This window comes from Castanea sativa, chromosome 2, assembly GCF_040712315.1.
Source record: "Castanea sativa cultivar Marrone di Chiusa Pesio chromosome 2, ASM4071231v1".
NCBI classification, from domain to species: Eukaryota; Viridiplantae; Streptophyta; class Magnoliopsida; order Fagales; family Fagaceae; genus Castanea; species Castanea sativa.
In genome coordinates, this window is record NC_134014.1 from 32,230,209 (window position 1) to 32,243,573 (window position 13,365).

Here is a 13,365-nt window from a genome sequence, read left to right on the forward strand (position 1 = left end):
ATTTTTGAATTTTGAGTCCCTAAGCAAAGCACAAGCCCCTTTTTGAGATTTGAATTGATCACTGAATTGCAGGAGAGACTATAAGATTGCTCCTCCATGCAAGAATTTCATTGAGCAAAAGAATATTACAGTGGCCATAAAAATCTGTCTTCCCATTTACAGATGTTCTCTACTCACCGAGGTCATCTTGAATTCATACAAGTAATTCTTATCATATATCTCTATCTGAGGGGAAAAATAACAAAAGAAACTTTATAAAACAGATAAATACATTAAAGCTAGGAGAGTGAACAGCGGTGAGGCAAAGAACCTGGCCTCCAATCTTTGACCAGAACGATGTGCAAGAGAATTTGATGCATCTAACCATTACTAATCGACCACGCCAGATTTTTGACAACCCAAACTCATGTTTACGGAAGTTGGTAGGCCAAGCTACTCACAATTCTACATACAATTCCTACACAGAGGCCCATTTTTTATCTTTAATTTTGATTATAGAATGCAAACTTGAACCCTCTGGAATTCCCAATGGAGGATCTATACAAGAACAATTATCAACTGTGTATAGCTCCCACTCTTTAATTCCACACTTCTCCAAAGCAAAAGCTAATTTCCCCCTTTCCCTATCATTTGGGTATGCTCCGTCTGGACTAGCAAGCACTGCCCCAGTATATGACTGTCCTGCAACTCGAGCAGCCCCACTATAATGAAACAAACCCCAGCCAAGATCATCAGATACATCCACAATAGTCCAAAACTCATTTGAAACTACCCCATTATCTAAGACACTGAAGTAGAACGTCCCAGGTATTTTGCCTCTCTTAACCCGATACCTTCGCCTCCTCCAAACCATCTTCCCCTCTAAGGTTTTTACTTGAAAAACTGGCTCATACCAAAATGACCCTTTTGCTTTTCCCCTATAGAACAGCTGGTACTGGCATGGAAATTGATCATAAGCTGGGTTCTGACCTGCCACAACACGCCAACTCCAATTCAAACTCCCCAACCAGCCAACAAAAAGATCTTCAGCTGTTTCATGACACAGGTCCTTCCCTTGAAATTTCACCATTGGAGCCACACGTGGCTTTTCAGGGATCTTTGCATCTAGTTCAAGACAATTGTGCTTCTGCAACACACACAGAGAAAATGCTTCTAGATTCGGACTTTCATACGAAGCAATACACCGATAATTACACACTTGGTCCACCGGACTGCACTGGTTCAAGCACTGAAGAGCTTTCCTACAATTAGGATCCAAGAGGCAGTTTAGTATCTGAGGCCCACAGTTGTTTATCATACAGTTCAGCGTAGAAAATCCCTTTGATCTCAGATTCTGTAGAATAGGGACTGGCCTTATATAAGCATTGATTATAACCAGCAAACAGAACCTTATATCATCAGAATTATGCCGCTCCCATGCCTCTGAGACAGTCCGGACTACTTCTTCTGAATCATTTATTTTCTTTGACTCAGAAAATCCAACTATTTTGTCAAATATGCTTCCTTTTCTTTCAGTGTGAACATAAGATCCTCCTAATTTGTTTGTTACATTTGGGGAGGAGTCAAAGCAGATTACATTTTGGACAGATTTACTATTGGTCTGAATCCACATAACAGATTCTTGATTTGTAACAGCAACAATAATCAAAATATCTGCACGGCTTAATTCCCGCTGGAGACCCATAGCACTTTCATCGTCAGCTTGACAAACATTGTCAGTAAAGACAAGCATTTCATACCCCTCATCGACCCATTTCAGCCGCTTTGCCTGTTTATAAAGAGAGGGCCAGAAAATTGTCAAACTCTTCCTAAACAATTATGCCTGTCCAAAAAAAGACAAAAACAAAAAAAAAAAACCAAAGAAAACCATATAACAATAGAAGAAGCCTTTCCCATAATCACATACATTTCAGCTCAAAAAACCTTCTCCCCATATAACTACAACATATTTTTTGCCAACTATCAAATTTTATATATATATACACACATACACGTGTATTAAAAGTGAATACATACAGTGTGGAGCATGACGTCAAGCCAGGGAGCATTTTTGAGAGGGCTGAGGGATCCCTGACCCACGAGTGCCACTATTCTCACCGGCGGCTCTGTCACCGCAGTACTACTACTCTCTGTCTCTTTTGCTGCTTCTTCTTTAGAAACCGCTGCTCTCCTCAACGGCAACGGCAACGGCAAAATTGTAAACGGAGGTAGTAAACCGGTTCGAGAGGTGGCGAACCGGTTGGTTCGTAATCGTAGAGAAAGATAAGAACCGGGTTTGGGTTTTGATGAAAGCAGAGGCAGTAGAAGTAAAGTAGCTGCTGCTGCTGCTTCCAGAGCCATCTGCTTTATGCTGTTTTAAGACTGTTATGTTATAAGTGTTAACTCAAAAGCTGAGAGAAGAAGATATGGAAAGAAAATAAATCTGTGGAAAAACAAATTAAATAATATATTAATAAGGTAAGAAAAACGAATCGTCGTCGTTTTGCCTCCAATTCAGGTAACCTTTTTCAGTTTTTGACTTTATCAAATAGTGAAAGTTCAAATGTAAGTCCGAAACAATTCCAACTGAAATTTTTTTTTGGTTTAAATGGTATATTGAGATTTATGAATATTATCAAAAATATATGGGACCTATAAATAGTAGCATAAATAAGTTATATAGTAAAAAAAGAAAAGCTACTTTTGTTGTGACTAATGTTTAATAAATGTAAGATTAATTATATTGCTAAAGTTTCATTAATCATAACTTATCACACTATATTGTTGTTTTTTTACTTTTGTTTTATTTTAACATTGCTCCCAAAAAGATATAAAATTAAAAAATGACCAAATTTTCTTCTGTTTTAATTGGTTGAACTAATAAAAATATATTATCATTGAATAATATATTAAGTTCGAATTCCACTAGTTCCAAAAAGAAAATAATCTATGTATTGAATCAATGATAAAGATCAGTAATAATAAAACAGATATTGTAGGTTTAATAATAAAACAGATATTATAAGTTTAAAATATATTGTATCCTCCCCAAGTTTTACTTTCATCAATGCCCTATTGACACTTGACATCATATAGGTGATGTGACTTAACAAAAATGTATCTAACACTTATTTTTAAGATAAACTTATATGACACTAACCTTTAAATTATTAACAACAAACCAACAATAGCCTATACGACTATTATGATAATGAAATTCAACATGAATTGCCAAAATAAAAATTTTGAAATGAAATGGCCAAATGAAAACAACCTAAGGCCGAAAGTGTACTTTAGTTTTTTTATTTTTTTACAAGTTCAATGCAGTGTCTAATAACTGTGTAAGATCCACATATTATGAAACAAATTATGCATATTATAGGTGCATGTTACTCTCAATTGAATTCCCTGACCAAGATTATAGCATTTCTTGAACAGGACTTTTGAACCGATTTCTAGCTGAATTCAAGACCTTAACCGAAATAATTGACTTTAGATTGTGCACGCACCAAGTTAATGTATTGAATTCACAAAAATTAATTATCAATTTCAGTTCCATCAATTCAATCATTCATGGCCATATTCTATACTTGTCATGGTCTGAATTTGGTCCCCAAAAATGCACAAGCCAACTGCATTGTACATAGCCATCAAAATTACATGTTCCCCCCCTCAACTTTTAGAAGTTTATCTCCAAACTCCAACTCCAATATACTTAGCACAAAAAAGCTAACAGCTAAACAAGTGACCCCCATTTTTTTTCTCTCCTGAGTTCCAAAAGGAGATGCAAAGATTTTACTTGTACGAGAATTCAGTATGAAACTCCTTTTGAAACTGTTCCTGAGATTGGGATTTTGCTGCCAACACAACATCATCCAGAAATCCCCTTTGTGGAAACTCTTTAGGCACAAGAGACCGATATGTTTCAAAATTTTCAGCAGCTTCCTTCTTTTTATCCTGTAGACTGTAGATAATTCCCTGTCATAAGTACTCATAGTTAGCTATATCTAACTATATCCAATGATTGCTTAACTACCATGCAATTAACTTCAATTGTATTAAAACAGATAATGAACACTATTCTTTGACATTGATACTTCTTTCTTTCCCCCCTTAATGATGTAACAACTTGGATTGAAAACAATCAACCATTCCCAAGTGAAAAACTACACTATTCCTGTAACAACTAGTAGCCAGCCTTTTCCATTCAACCAAGAAATAAATCATACACAAAATTGTAAGAAAACCAAATTGATCTGCCAAAGTGTAGATCTCAAGAATCAAACATGGTTGCATAACAAGCAACAACCCCAATTAGGCAATTACCAATATTAAAAAAAAAAAAAAATCAAGCTTTGGAAAATGTACCACAGCAAATCCCCGCACAGACAGGTAGAGTGCAAATTACCTCTGCCAGTGGGGGTCCCAATTAGTCTGATTTAGTCTCTATTTGGCATGATTAATTTTGTCAACTTATTTTACTATTCAGCTTATTTTTGCTACTATTTATGGACCCTAGTACTTTTTGGTAGTATTCATGGGTCCTAATGTTCTATTTCAATTAACTTTTACCTTTATCTACTGTACTTTTAGCAAAAAGTTTTCAGTTTCAACAAAATAAGCTATATCCCAAACAGACCCTTATTGTGCTTTAAAGGTTGAGAGAGAGAGATGGCGGGTTAAAATAAAATGAGACTTACAATTTACAAGAAGTGACATGTCTATGTTAAATTATATTTCATGATGATAATATGCTATTTGAACTAGTAAGAAATTTGGATGGTGCTTGGTGAGAATTGAGAAGTAGCATGTATTTGCTGGAATGTCTACACCGAATACTCACTGATCATGCTACCTTAACTTACCACCAAAAATCATGAGATACAGGACCAAATCTTAGGTGCCCATCTGGGGTGTAGACAACATGATTCACGAAATCAATAAAAAATGACAGAGATCCAAACCACAAACTTTTAAGCATAAAGGAAACCTATAGAGAACATTTCATTTTAAATTTAACCAGATACTAACGAACAGCAGTGAGCACATAGTGTGAACACACCTGGCACAGATAAGGCCGAAAATCTCGAGGATTCTCATTAACCAGATCTTGAAATTTCTTCAAGCCTTCATCCAGTTCCCCCTGCAAGGCATACCAGTAAACATATTTTCAAAATGACAAAGACTTTCTGAATTTAAATGACAAGGTTCCACCAATTAACATTATATTCTTATTTGCAATGACTCCAATTTAAAAGATGGATTTGCTTCTTAAAGTCATGCAAGCACTATAGAATCATATAATTTCATTTGGACATCCAAGCACCCCCCACCTGCAGTTGATGGATCTCAAAATTTAAGCAGCTAAGATTGATTGCAATTCACCTTTACAACATGCATTTGTGCGATTAGAATTTTTATATCCCTCTCCTCAGTGACTCTTTTTTCACGTTGTGCAATGTCTAGAGCCTTATTAAGCATCTCAAAGACGGCCGGGCCTTCATGGTTTTTGTGCATCACCAATGCAAGACCCTGTAGTAAGAAGACAGCTGTAAGTTTTACTGCTAATGAGTTTAGACCTCTAAACAAGTCAGAAATACCAATATACATTTACAAATCTGTTACAGTTTATGCATATTCTACATAAATATGGCTTGAATGAATAACCACCCATAATGCTTTTGAAGCAATGAAACATTTAATTTCTGATATCCACAACAAACATCATTTCTATTTCAAAGCACAAATAGCCCACAGCAATTTCCAGATGTCATTTTGCGTACTGTCTGCAGACTGGCCTTGCTAATATAATAGCTCTTGTTGCTAAATTTCAAAATAGAATCACTACCAAGGGCCACTAGATTTCAGACTGCTATTTGCCTGGTTGTCATAAGACAATTTGCTTATAAATAATTCTAAAATATCAATGATCCAGTCATCAGAGAAATTGTAGGTGCCAACAGCTATAAGAGATCAGTTAGTTCAATTACCAACCAGATAATCAATGATATAGATAAATAAATGAGTGTGTGTGTTTGTGTGTATGTGAAGATTTATATGAACAAATACATATATTTTGATAAGAATTTATCAATAAAAATAACAGGGGACACCAAAGGTACACAGGCTATGTATGAGGTCCCCTACAGAATACAAATGCAAAAAATCCAAGTACATTAAAAAATATGGACCACTACATTGACATCCAATGAAAGAGCTGTAAAAACCAGAAGCGTTGGTTTGTTTAAAGGAAGCTCAATCCATTCAAAAGTCTGAGAATTTCTTTTGTGCCATAAAGTCCACATTAGTCATAGATTCAAACCTTGTTTCTGTACCCTGGCTTACATCTCCAACAAGAAAGTAGATCAGCCACCATCGTCCTTCATTGTCTCAATCAAAGAAACATAAGAATCACAACACAGTGACTTGTTGGCCATGGTTGTGCCTCATAAATCATTTTGGCATCAACAAAAAAACTGATTTCTGCTCAAAGTTGCTCTGAAATGCATCCATCCACTCCTTAAGGTTTTATTTTACATTTTTACATGTATTTTCTCCCAAATATTTTGCCTCGAGTTCAATCTCAAGGTAATAATTCTTCAGGGAAAAGGAGGTAAAGATTTTGATGAACTGGGTCTAAAACTCATAAGATTACCAGAGTCTAGAACGAGACCCATTGTACAATGAACAAACATTTTCTCATTTTCAGACCATGCATATCAACATGGTGAGAAGCCAGTTTCTTTTCAAAATTGGGGGGGGGGGGGGGGGCGGGGGGGGGGAAATCAATATAATTATAATAGTGGCAAGAGCAATTCAAAGCAATCCTTGTTGGAACAGGCTTCAAGCCTTCTATAATGTCAAGTAGTTTCTGCTATTCATTAAATGATAAATATTAAGAGAAAATCATAGCAAAAGACTGACGCCAACACATCAGATTTGCAATTTAAATTGTCGATGTGCTGTGACTTTGTTATTTCTTCGCATGTTGTAAAAATTCACAAACAGACCAATGACAGAAGTATATCTACTTAGAGTTAAAAAACTCCCTCAAGACAAGTATATGAACTACAAACTAAAGAACATAAGTGATGTATCCAATTGATTCTGTACATAAGCAACTAATTATAAACCTATCTATTTACAAAGCCAAAGTATGTCTTAACCATGAAAATGTGAAAATTTCCAACCAAATGGAAAAGCAAAACAAAATAACCAAGAAACATACATGCAAAGCTCTAAGCAAGAGAGGCCTCTCCTTCAAGATTTCCTTGAACAATCTCTTAGCCTTACTCAACTGCCCCATAGTCTCATAACAAAGTGCCATCAAAAGCCTCCACTCAACCTCGTCAGGCTCTTTATCAATCAATCGCTCTACATACTTCACAGCTTCCTTGGTCTTCCCTCTCCTCATTTTCTCATACAAAACCACCTTCAAAGCCTCAACATTTCTTGGTTCCGTCTCCAAAACTTTCTCATACATATCCTCTTCTTCAATTTTCCCTTCAGGGGCATCTCTCTTTTCCTCCATTTTTGCACTAGAACTACTTGCCTGAGAAGGCAGTGCTATAGCTACACCATTTCTAAAGCACCCCATGAATATAAATGATCCAATAAGAAAAAGCACTATCTTTTCTGATAAAAAGTCAGAGAATTTTTTCTGGGGTGGGAGATTGTAGTCCAAATTTGAGAGCTTTGAAGTGGGTGTGGTAAAATTGGGGGATAGAGAAGAGGGTGTAAGGAGGTGAGAGGCTCTTGAAGATACATGAAGTTTGGTTAGTACCAATGGAAGCCTTGGATGATAGAATGGTCTGTGTAGGAATGGTGGTGGTGATGACTTGGGTGATTTGCAGAGCTTGTGGTTAAGGAATTTGGTGTTGTGAATTTCTGTTTGAGAGTAGAGAGAGCAGGTAGTGATTGAACCCATTATAGAGAAGCTGAAAACATTGAAAAAACAGAAGCTTTTAGAAGAGCACAGCAAGATTGCCCATTGAAAACCCTGAGGTTTTGTGTTTATCTGCTCGAGTTTGAACCTCGGACAGAGAGAGGCTTTCGGTTTTGGCCGTTTTACTGAAGCGTGACTGTGTTTGTGACCTTCAAGAATTGCATCGAGTGTTTGTTTGATCGTTTTTGTTTTTATTTTTATTTTTATTTTTTTCAGCTTATGTTTATTTGACATGCTTTCTTATCAAAGGGTAATTACGTTAACCCACGTGTTGTTTGGTCTGAAATCACTTTGCTAACTTGTGGTTTAAAAAATGTTATTTTATTCATTTGAGGTATGTTCAGTTCGTTTTCAGTAACACACCTTTGTTAAAATCAGGGTAAATAGGTATTTTTTTCTCAAATTTTATGTTTCTCTCCTCCAAATAAAAAAAATAGCACAAAAATACAAGAGAAACAAGATCAAAAAGTGGTATTTGTCTCTCTCTCTATTCACACAAATTTTGAACATGAAGAACATACCCAAAAAAATAAAACCTAGATCATGAAGAACTTACCCAAAAAAATTGTCACTTAGGCCAATCATTTGAAAATTACAGGCCATTGTATCCTAAGTCTATATCTGGAAATACATATTAAATGCATATAAGGCATTCTCATTAGCATCCAAATTACTACAAGATGACCCATATCCAAGTGTGGTGCAATCTGTGAAGGTGCAAGCAAAATTTATGTCGTTTGCTAGTTTGCTCAGATCTTTGGCATTTGGATTGAACACACACCATTTGTTGGGAAGATATTCCATATTCTGTGCAGGCACAAGAAATTTATTTTGACTCTGACCAGAAACATCTATCGCATATTTTGGCTGCCCATCATACCTATAAATTCCCCAATAACGTTCAAAATTTCCCGGAGCAACGCTTTTTGCATCCTCATCTATAAGACCAAACAAGTGTATTCTAAAAGGGCTTAATCATATTCATGGATGTGGGTATGTACACTGTGATATCAAGCTTGAGAATGTTCTGCTTGTGAATGTGAGTGCCAGTACTACTGCCGTTGCTCATTTTGTGGCCAAGATTGCTAATCTTGGGTTGGCCAAGAGGTCATGGCAGAGGAAGAAGAAGAGGATGGACTTGAGAGGCACTGCTTTGTATATGACACTTGAGTGTTTGATTAAGTGTGTGCAAGAGCCTCCCTCTGATATTTGGGATTCTTATACAAAGGCTATCTCTTTTGGATGCCATCATCCATGCCAACTTTGCTAGTAAGGTAGAATTCATGAATTTGGTTTTTTTGAACCCCAAGCCACCATCACTTCTTGGGCAATATAAACTATCCCAAGATTTCCAGGCCAGAAATCTGCCTTCATGTTTGTTTGGTTTCTACCAGAACCTTCTAGTAAGGCCATCCATTCTATTGCACACTTTGTTTGGAATAAAGAAAGAGGACATAGTGTAGATCGGTATTGATAGTGCCACAGAGTTTATTAAAGTCCTTCTCCCTGCCCATGAAAGGCATTTGCTTCTCCATCTCGATAGCTTTGCTTCAATCTTATCCTCAAGGTAAGCAAAGTCCTTTAAAGGTGCCCTTGACATGAACATAGGCGCTCCTAGGTAGACTGCTTCCTTTTTTGGTTTTTAACTTGGAGGATGCCTTTAATGGACTTGCGGGTTTGGCTTTGGGTATGCTTTGAGAAGAAAACACCCGATTTGCTTCTGTTGATGGCTTGGCCTAACCACTTGCAGTACTTCTCCAGCGTTTTCACTAAACTTTCTGCATCTTTTCTAGAGGCCTTTGTGAACAAAACAACGTCATCGGCATACATAACATGAGAAATAGTAAGACCACTGATACTAGTCTTTATGCCAGCAACATTTTTCAGCCTAAGTTCATGCTCTATGAGTTTGGATAACACTTCTTGCCCCAAGATAAAAAGATAAGAGGATAGATGATCTCCTTGCCTCAGTCCCCTACCTGGTTTGAAGCACTCGGATTTGCCTTCATTAACAACCACTTCAAAAGAAACTGAAGATTGACAAGCAATGATCCACCTTGTGAAGGTTTCATTGAAACGAAAATGAAGGAGGACGGCAGTCAAGAACTTCCAATTTACTTTGTCATACGCCTTTTGGAGATCAAGTTTGATTTCCATAAGGTCTGGCTTGGTTTTGCAAGTCTTAAAGCTATGCAAAATTTCCTGGACAATGATTTGGTTCTCCGCTATTCACCTGTTTGGTATGAAGGCTGATTGGGTAGGTGATATCAATTTATCTAGAAGAGGTCGAAGCTTTTCAACCAAGAGCTTTGAAATGATCTTATATACCATGTTACATAGGCTGATTGGTCTAAAATGATTGACAGATGTGGGGTTAGGTGAGGACAATTAATGAACTATTTACCTCTTTTGGCATTGAACCCACGGTGACGAATGAAGTAACTGCCTTTATAACGTCGTTTCCCACTGTCGGCCAGAGTTGTTTGTAGAATAAAGCCGGGAATTCGTCAGGGCTTGGGGCCTTGAAGTCCTGCATCTGGAACAGGACATCTTTGATTTCCTCTAGGGTTGGGATGCATTTAAATCTCTCATTTTCTTCTTCAGTGATGCAAGGCAACACCAAATGATCAAGCTGCTCAGGGAAATGAACATCTTCTTTGAATAGGTTTATGAAATTTTCTCAAAATTTGGCTTTGATTTGGCCTGACTTATGGATCCATGTTCCTTCCTCATTTTTTATGGCATCGATATTGTTTCTTCTCCTGCAAATGATGGTGGACAGATAAAAAACTTTGAGTTTTTATCACCTAGTTTGAGCCATAATTCTCTGGACTTTTGTCTCCATACCACTTTGCTTCTAAGGAGCCATTTTGAGAGCTCGGTTTAAAGATCATTTTCTAGAAGTCCATTTTCATGTGAAGGCTGTCTGTCTTGGACTTCCTTGATTTTCTCGAGGAGAGAATTAATTTTGTCCTGGCAGCGGCCAAACACCTCCTTATTCCATTTGCGAAGAGCATCTTTGGTTGCACATTGCTTTTTGTACAATTTAATAAACTCCGAGCTCGAGACCTTACCCTTCCAGACTTCTTCAATGACAGCACTACATCTTTCATCCCTAAACCAAACCGCCTCGAACCTGAAAGGCCTGTGAGTAAAACTGCCACTTGGATTTGTATCCATCAAGATTAGGGCGTGGTCTGACTTGATATCACCTATATGCATGATGGTTGCCCTTGGGTAAGCCAGCCTCCATGAGATGCTTGCCACTCCCTTGTCTAGCCTCATTTTGATTGAGGCTTTGCCCCATTTACCTTTGGCCCATGTGTACTTGTTCCCCGAGTACCCCAAATCCACTACATTGAACTCAAAAAGCAGTTCTTTAAGGTAATTTGTAGATGAAAGACCTCCCTTGTTACCTCCCAATTGGTCCTCTTCATTGACGATAAAGTTAAAATCTCCCATAACAGCCCAAGGTCCCTGGCGAGATTCTAGAAGAGCAAAAAGATTCCCCCATGCTTTCTTCTTTTTCGAATGGTATGGTGGTCCATAGAAGCCCACTAACATCCATTCGAAACACTGGTTAGAGACCTTAACTGCAATTAAATTCTTATTGAACTCCACTACTTTTAAGTTCATGCCATTTTTCCACATAATACATAATCCACCTGCATTGCCTTTATCCTCAACAACACAAGAAGTTTCAGACTTTAAAAACTTTTTATCAGACTCCATCCTATTTACATCAGCTTTAGTTTTAGAGAGGAAGACCACCTCAGGCCTTGCCCCTTTTATTTGAGCCCCCAAGGCTTGAACTGTCGAGGCGTTGCAGATATCTCAACAATTCTAACCCAGGATCCTCATGGCGATTTTAGGGCATGATAAGGCTCGCCTCCTTGGCCATAGAAATAGAGTTAGAAAAAACACAATCAAATACCATGGGGGTGGAAGGGAGAATTTGTTTAAAATGGAGCTCACCATGATTTTCAACTTCTTTCCTTTCTTTCGAAATAAAGGATTCCAGTCTTGAACACGGAATGAATGACTCTAAGATTAGGTCGAAGTATACCTGTTTTGATCCCGTGACTGCTTTCTTTAGCCTCTTTGAGAATTGATCTAGCTCCAATCTAGATAATTTCCTCTTTAGCTTTGTGGACTGATCTTTTGGGAAAATTTGGGAAGGCTTTGCGGTTTGTGTTTCGAATGAAGCTTTTTCACTGGTGGTGGTGAAAGGATTTTGGTTTTGGTGATTTTGAGTAATTAGGTTGGAGTGATCAATATCAGGAGGGTGATGCGGGTTAAAAATTGTTTTTGGGCTGACTAGGTTTGGGCCTTGAATTACTTGTTCCTTGTTTGAAGGTAGGTCCTCAGATAGGCCTTGTTGCTATGAAGAATAAAGTTTAGTAGAGGTGGATCCTTTTTGAAGCCCAATTGTCATCGGCGTCAATAGAATTAGATTCCTAGTCACATAGCTGTCAATGCCCACCTCATTTTGGGAGGATAAGTTTTGCGTGTCAGACGCCTGCTGTGATAGCTCCATCCTTGGATTTCCGAAGTCAGTCCTTGCTAACGGTAATCACGTTATCCACAGGTGTGCATGTGACACTTTCTTGGACAAGATCACTATCGTGGTTGCGCTTGGCCTTTTGCCAGCTGTTTTTGCCATCGGCCTGCTGACGATATGGTTTTGGCGAGCTAACCGGGACTGAAGTTAAGTTTGAGGCAGCGATTTCATCAGGAACATTGTTGTTTTCCGCTCTAAGCCAAGGGCTTGCTACCTTAAATCTTTTTCTAGACAGGTTATTTAGTTGAAACACCTCAGCTGAGCAAATCTTTTAGTCATGTCCAATGATAAAGATCTGCGAATTTCTCATATTTTAAACCAATCCATTAATCGCTTCTGTTTGGCCGATGAAGGAAAACCCCTGGAGATAATGGTTTGGCTATGTCCACTTCAACTCTGATTCTGATATTTTTTTTTCCATGCTCCACCAGGTTCACCTATCAGGTCAACTTCCAGGACAGAGCCCACTCTAGACCCAATCCTTCTTAGGTTCTCCTCTGTTCTCCAGAGAGGAGGTAGTCCATGAACTTGAATCCAGATTGAGGATGTCGAGAAATCTACTTCCTGCCAAGTAAGGTCTGGACTCCACCTCTTGAGTACTAGGTGACCGCCTCTGATGGACCGTGGTCTCCTCCTGTAGACTTTGTGAAGGTCTACTTCATGGTGTAAGATGAACATAAAAACTTCTTTGCTGAGTCCTTTGGTTTCCACTGGGTACACAGGCTTCCAAGCCTTTTCAGTGATATCTTTTACCATATTGTAGCTGGTATTTTTGGAGGTTATAATTTTGGCTAGAAGGATAAGGTCCGAAGGTAGGTTGGTATCTTGGTTTGAAGGGAGGTCTATTGTGTTTTCTTGGCATGAACATTTTTCTGTCCTA

General features: G+C 37.9%; 3 protein-coding genes across 4 annotated transcripts; all 3 read right to left on the minus strand.

The window, feature by feature from the left end:
• Positions 1–54: 54 nt before the first annotated feature.
• LOC142623706 (uncharacterized) lies at positions 55–2,413 on the minus strand. The gene is made up of 2 exons (XM_075797157.1): positions 2,017–2,413; positions 55–1,768 (listed from the first exon to the last, which is right to left on the minus strand). The coding sequence occupies exons 1-2, from the start codon at positions 2,338–2,340 to the stop codon at positions 458–460; spliced, it is 1,635 nt and encodes a 544-aa protein (XP_075653272.1). The 5' UTR covers positions 2,341–2,413; the 3' UTR covers positions 55–457.
• Positions 2,414–3,498: 1,085 nt separating this feature from the next.
• Positions 3,499–8,092, minus strand: LOC142623668 (protein SLOW GREEN 1, chloroplastic). Of its 2 annotated transcripts, none has more exons than XM_075797108.1 (4): positions 7,208–8,092; positions 5,365–5,511; positions 5,042–5,122; positions 3,499–3,957 (listed from the first exon to the last, which is right to left on the minus strand). In XM_075797108.1, exons 1-4 carry the CDS (start codon positions 7,904–7,906, stop codon positions 3,775–3,777), a joined length of 1,110 nt encoding a protein of 369 aa, XP_075653223.1. In that variant the 5' UTR covers positions 7,907–8,092; the 3' UTR covers positions 3,499–3,774. The 2 variants fall into 2 exon arrangements, with proteins under 2 accessions (XP_075653223.1, XP_075653224.1); XM_075797109.1 differs by having other exon boundaries at positions 3,810–3,943.
• Positions 8,093–8,539: 447 nt separating this feature from the next.
• On the minus strand, positions 8,540–11,656 carry LOC142625223 (uncharacterized). The gene is made up of 4 exons (XM_075798913.1): positions 10,916–11,656; positions 10,329–10,556; positions 9,634–10,126; positions 8,540–8,862 (listed from the first exon to the last, which is right to left on the minus strand). Exons 1-4 carry the CDS (start codon positions 11,654–11,656, stop codon positions 8,540–8,542), a joined length of 1,785 nt encoding a protein of 594 aa, XP_075655028.1.
• Between the last annotated feature and the right edge of the window lie 1,709 nt (positions 11,657–13,365).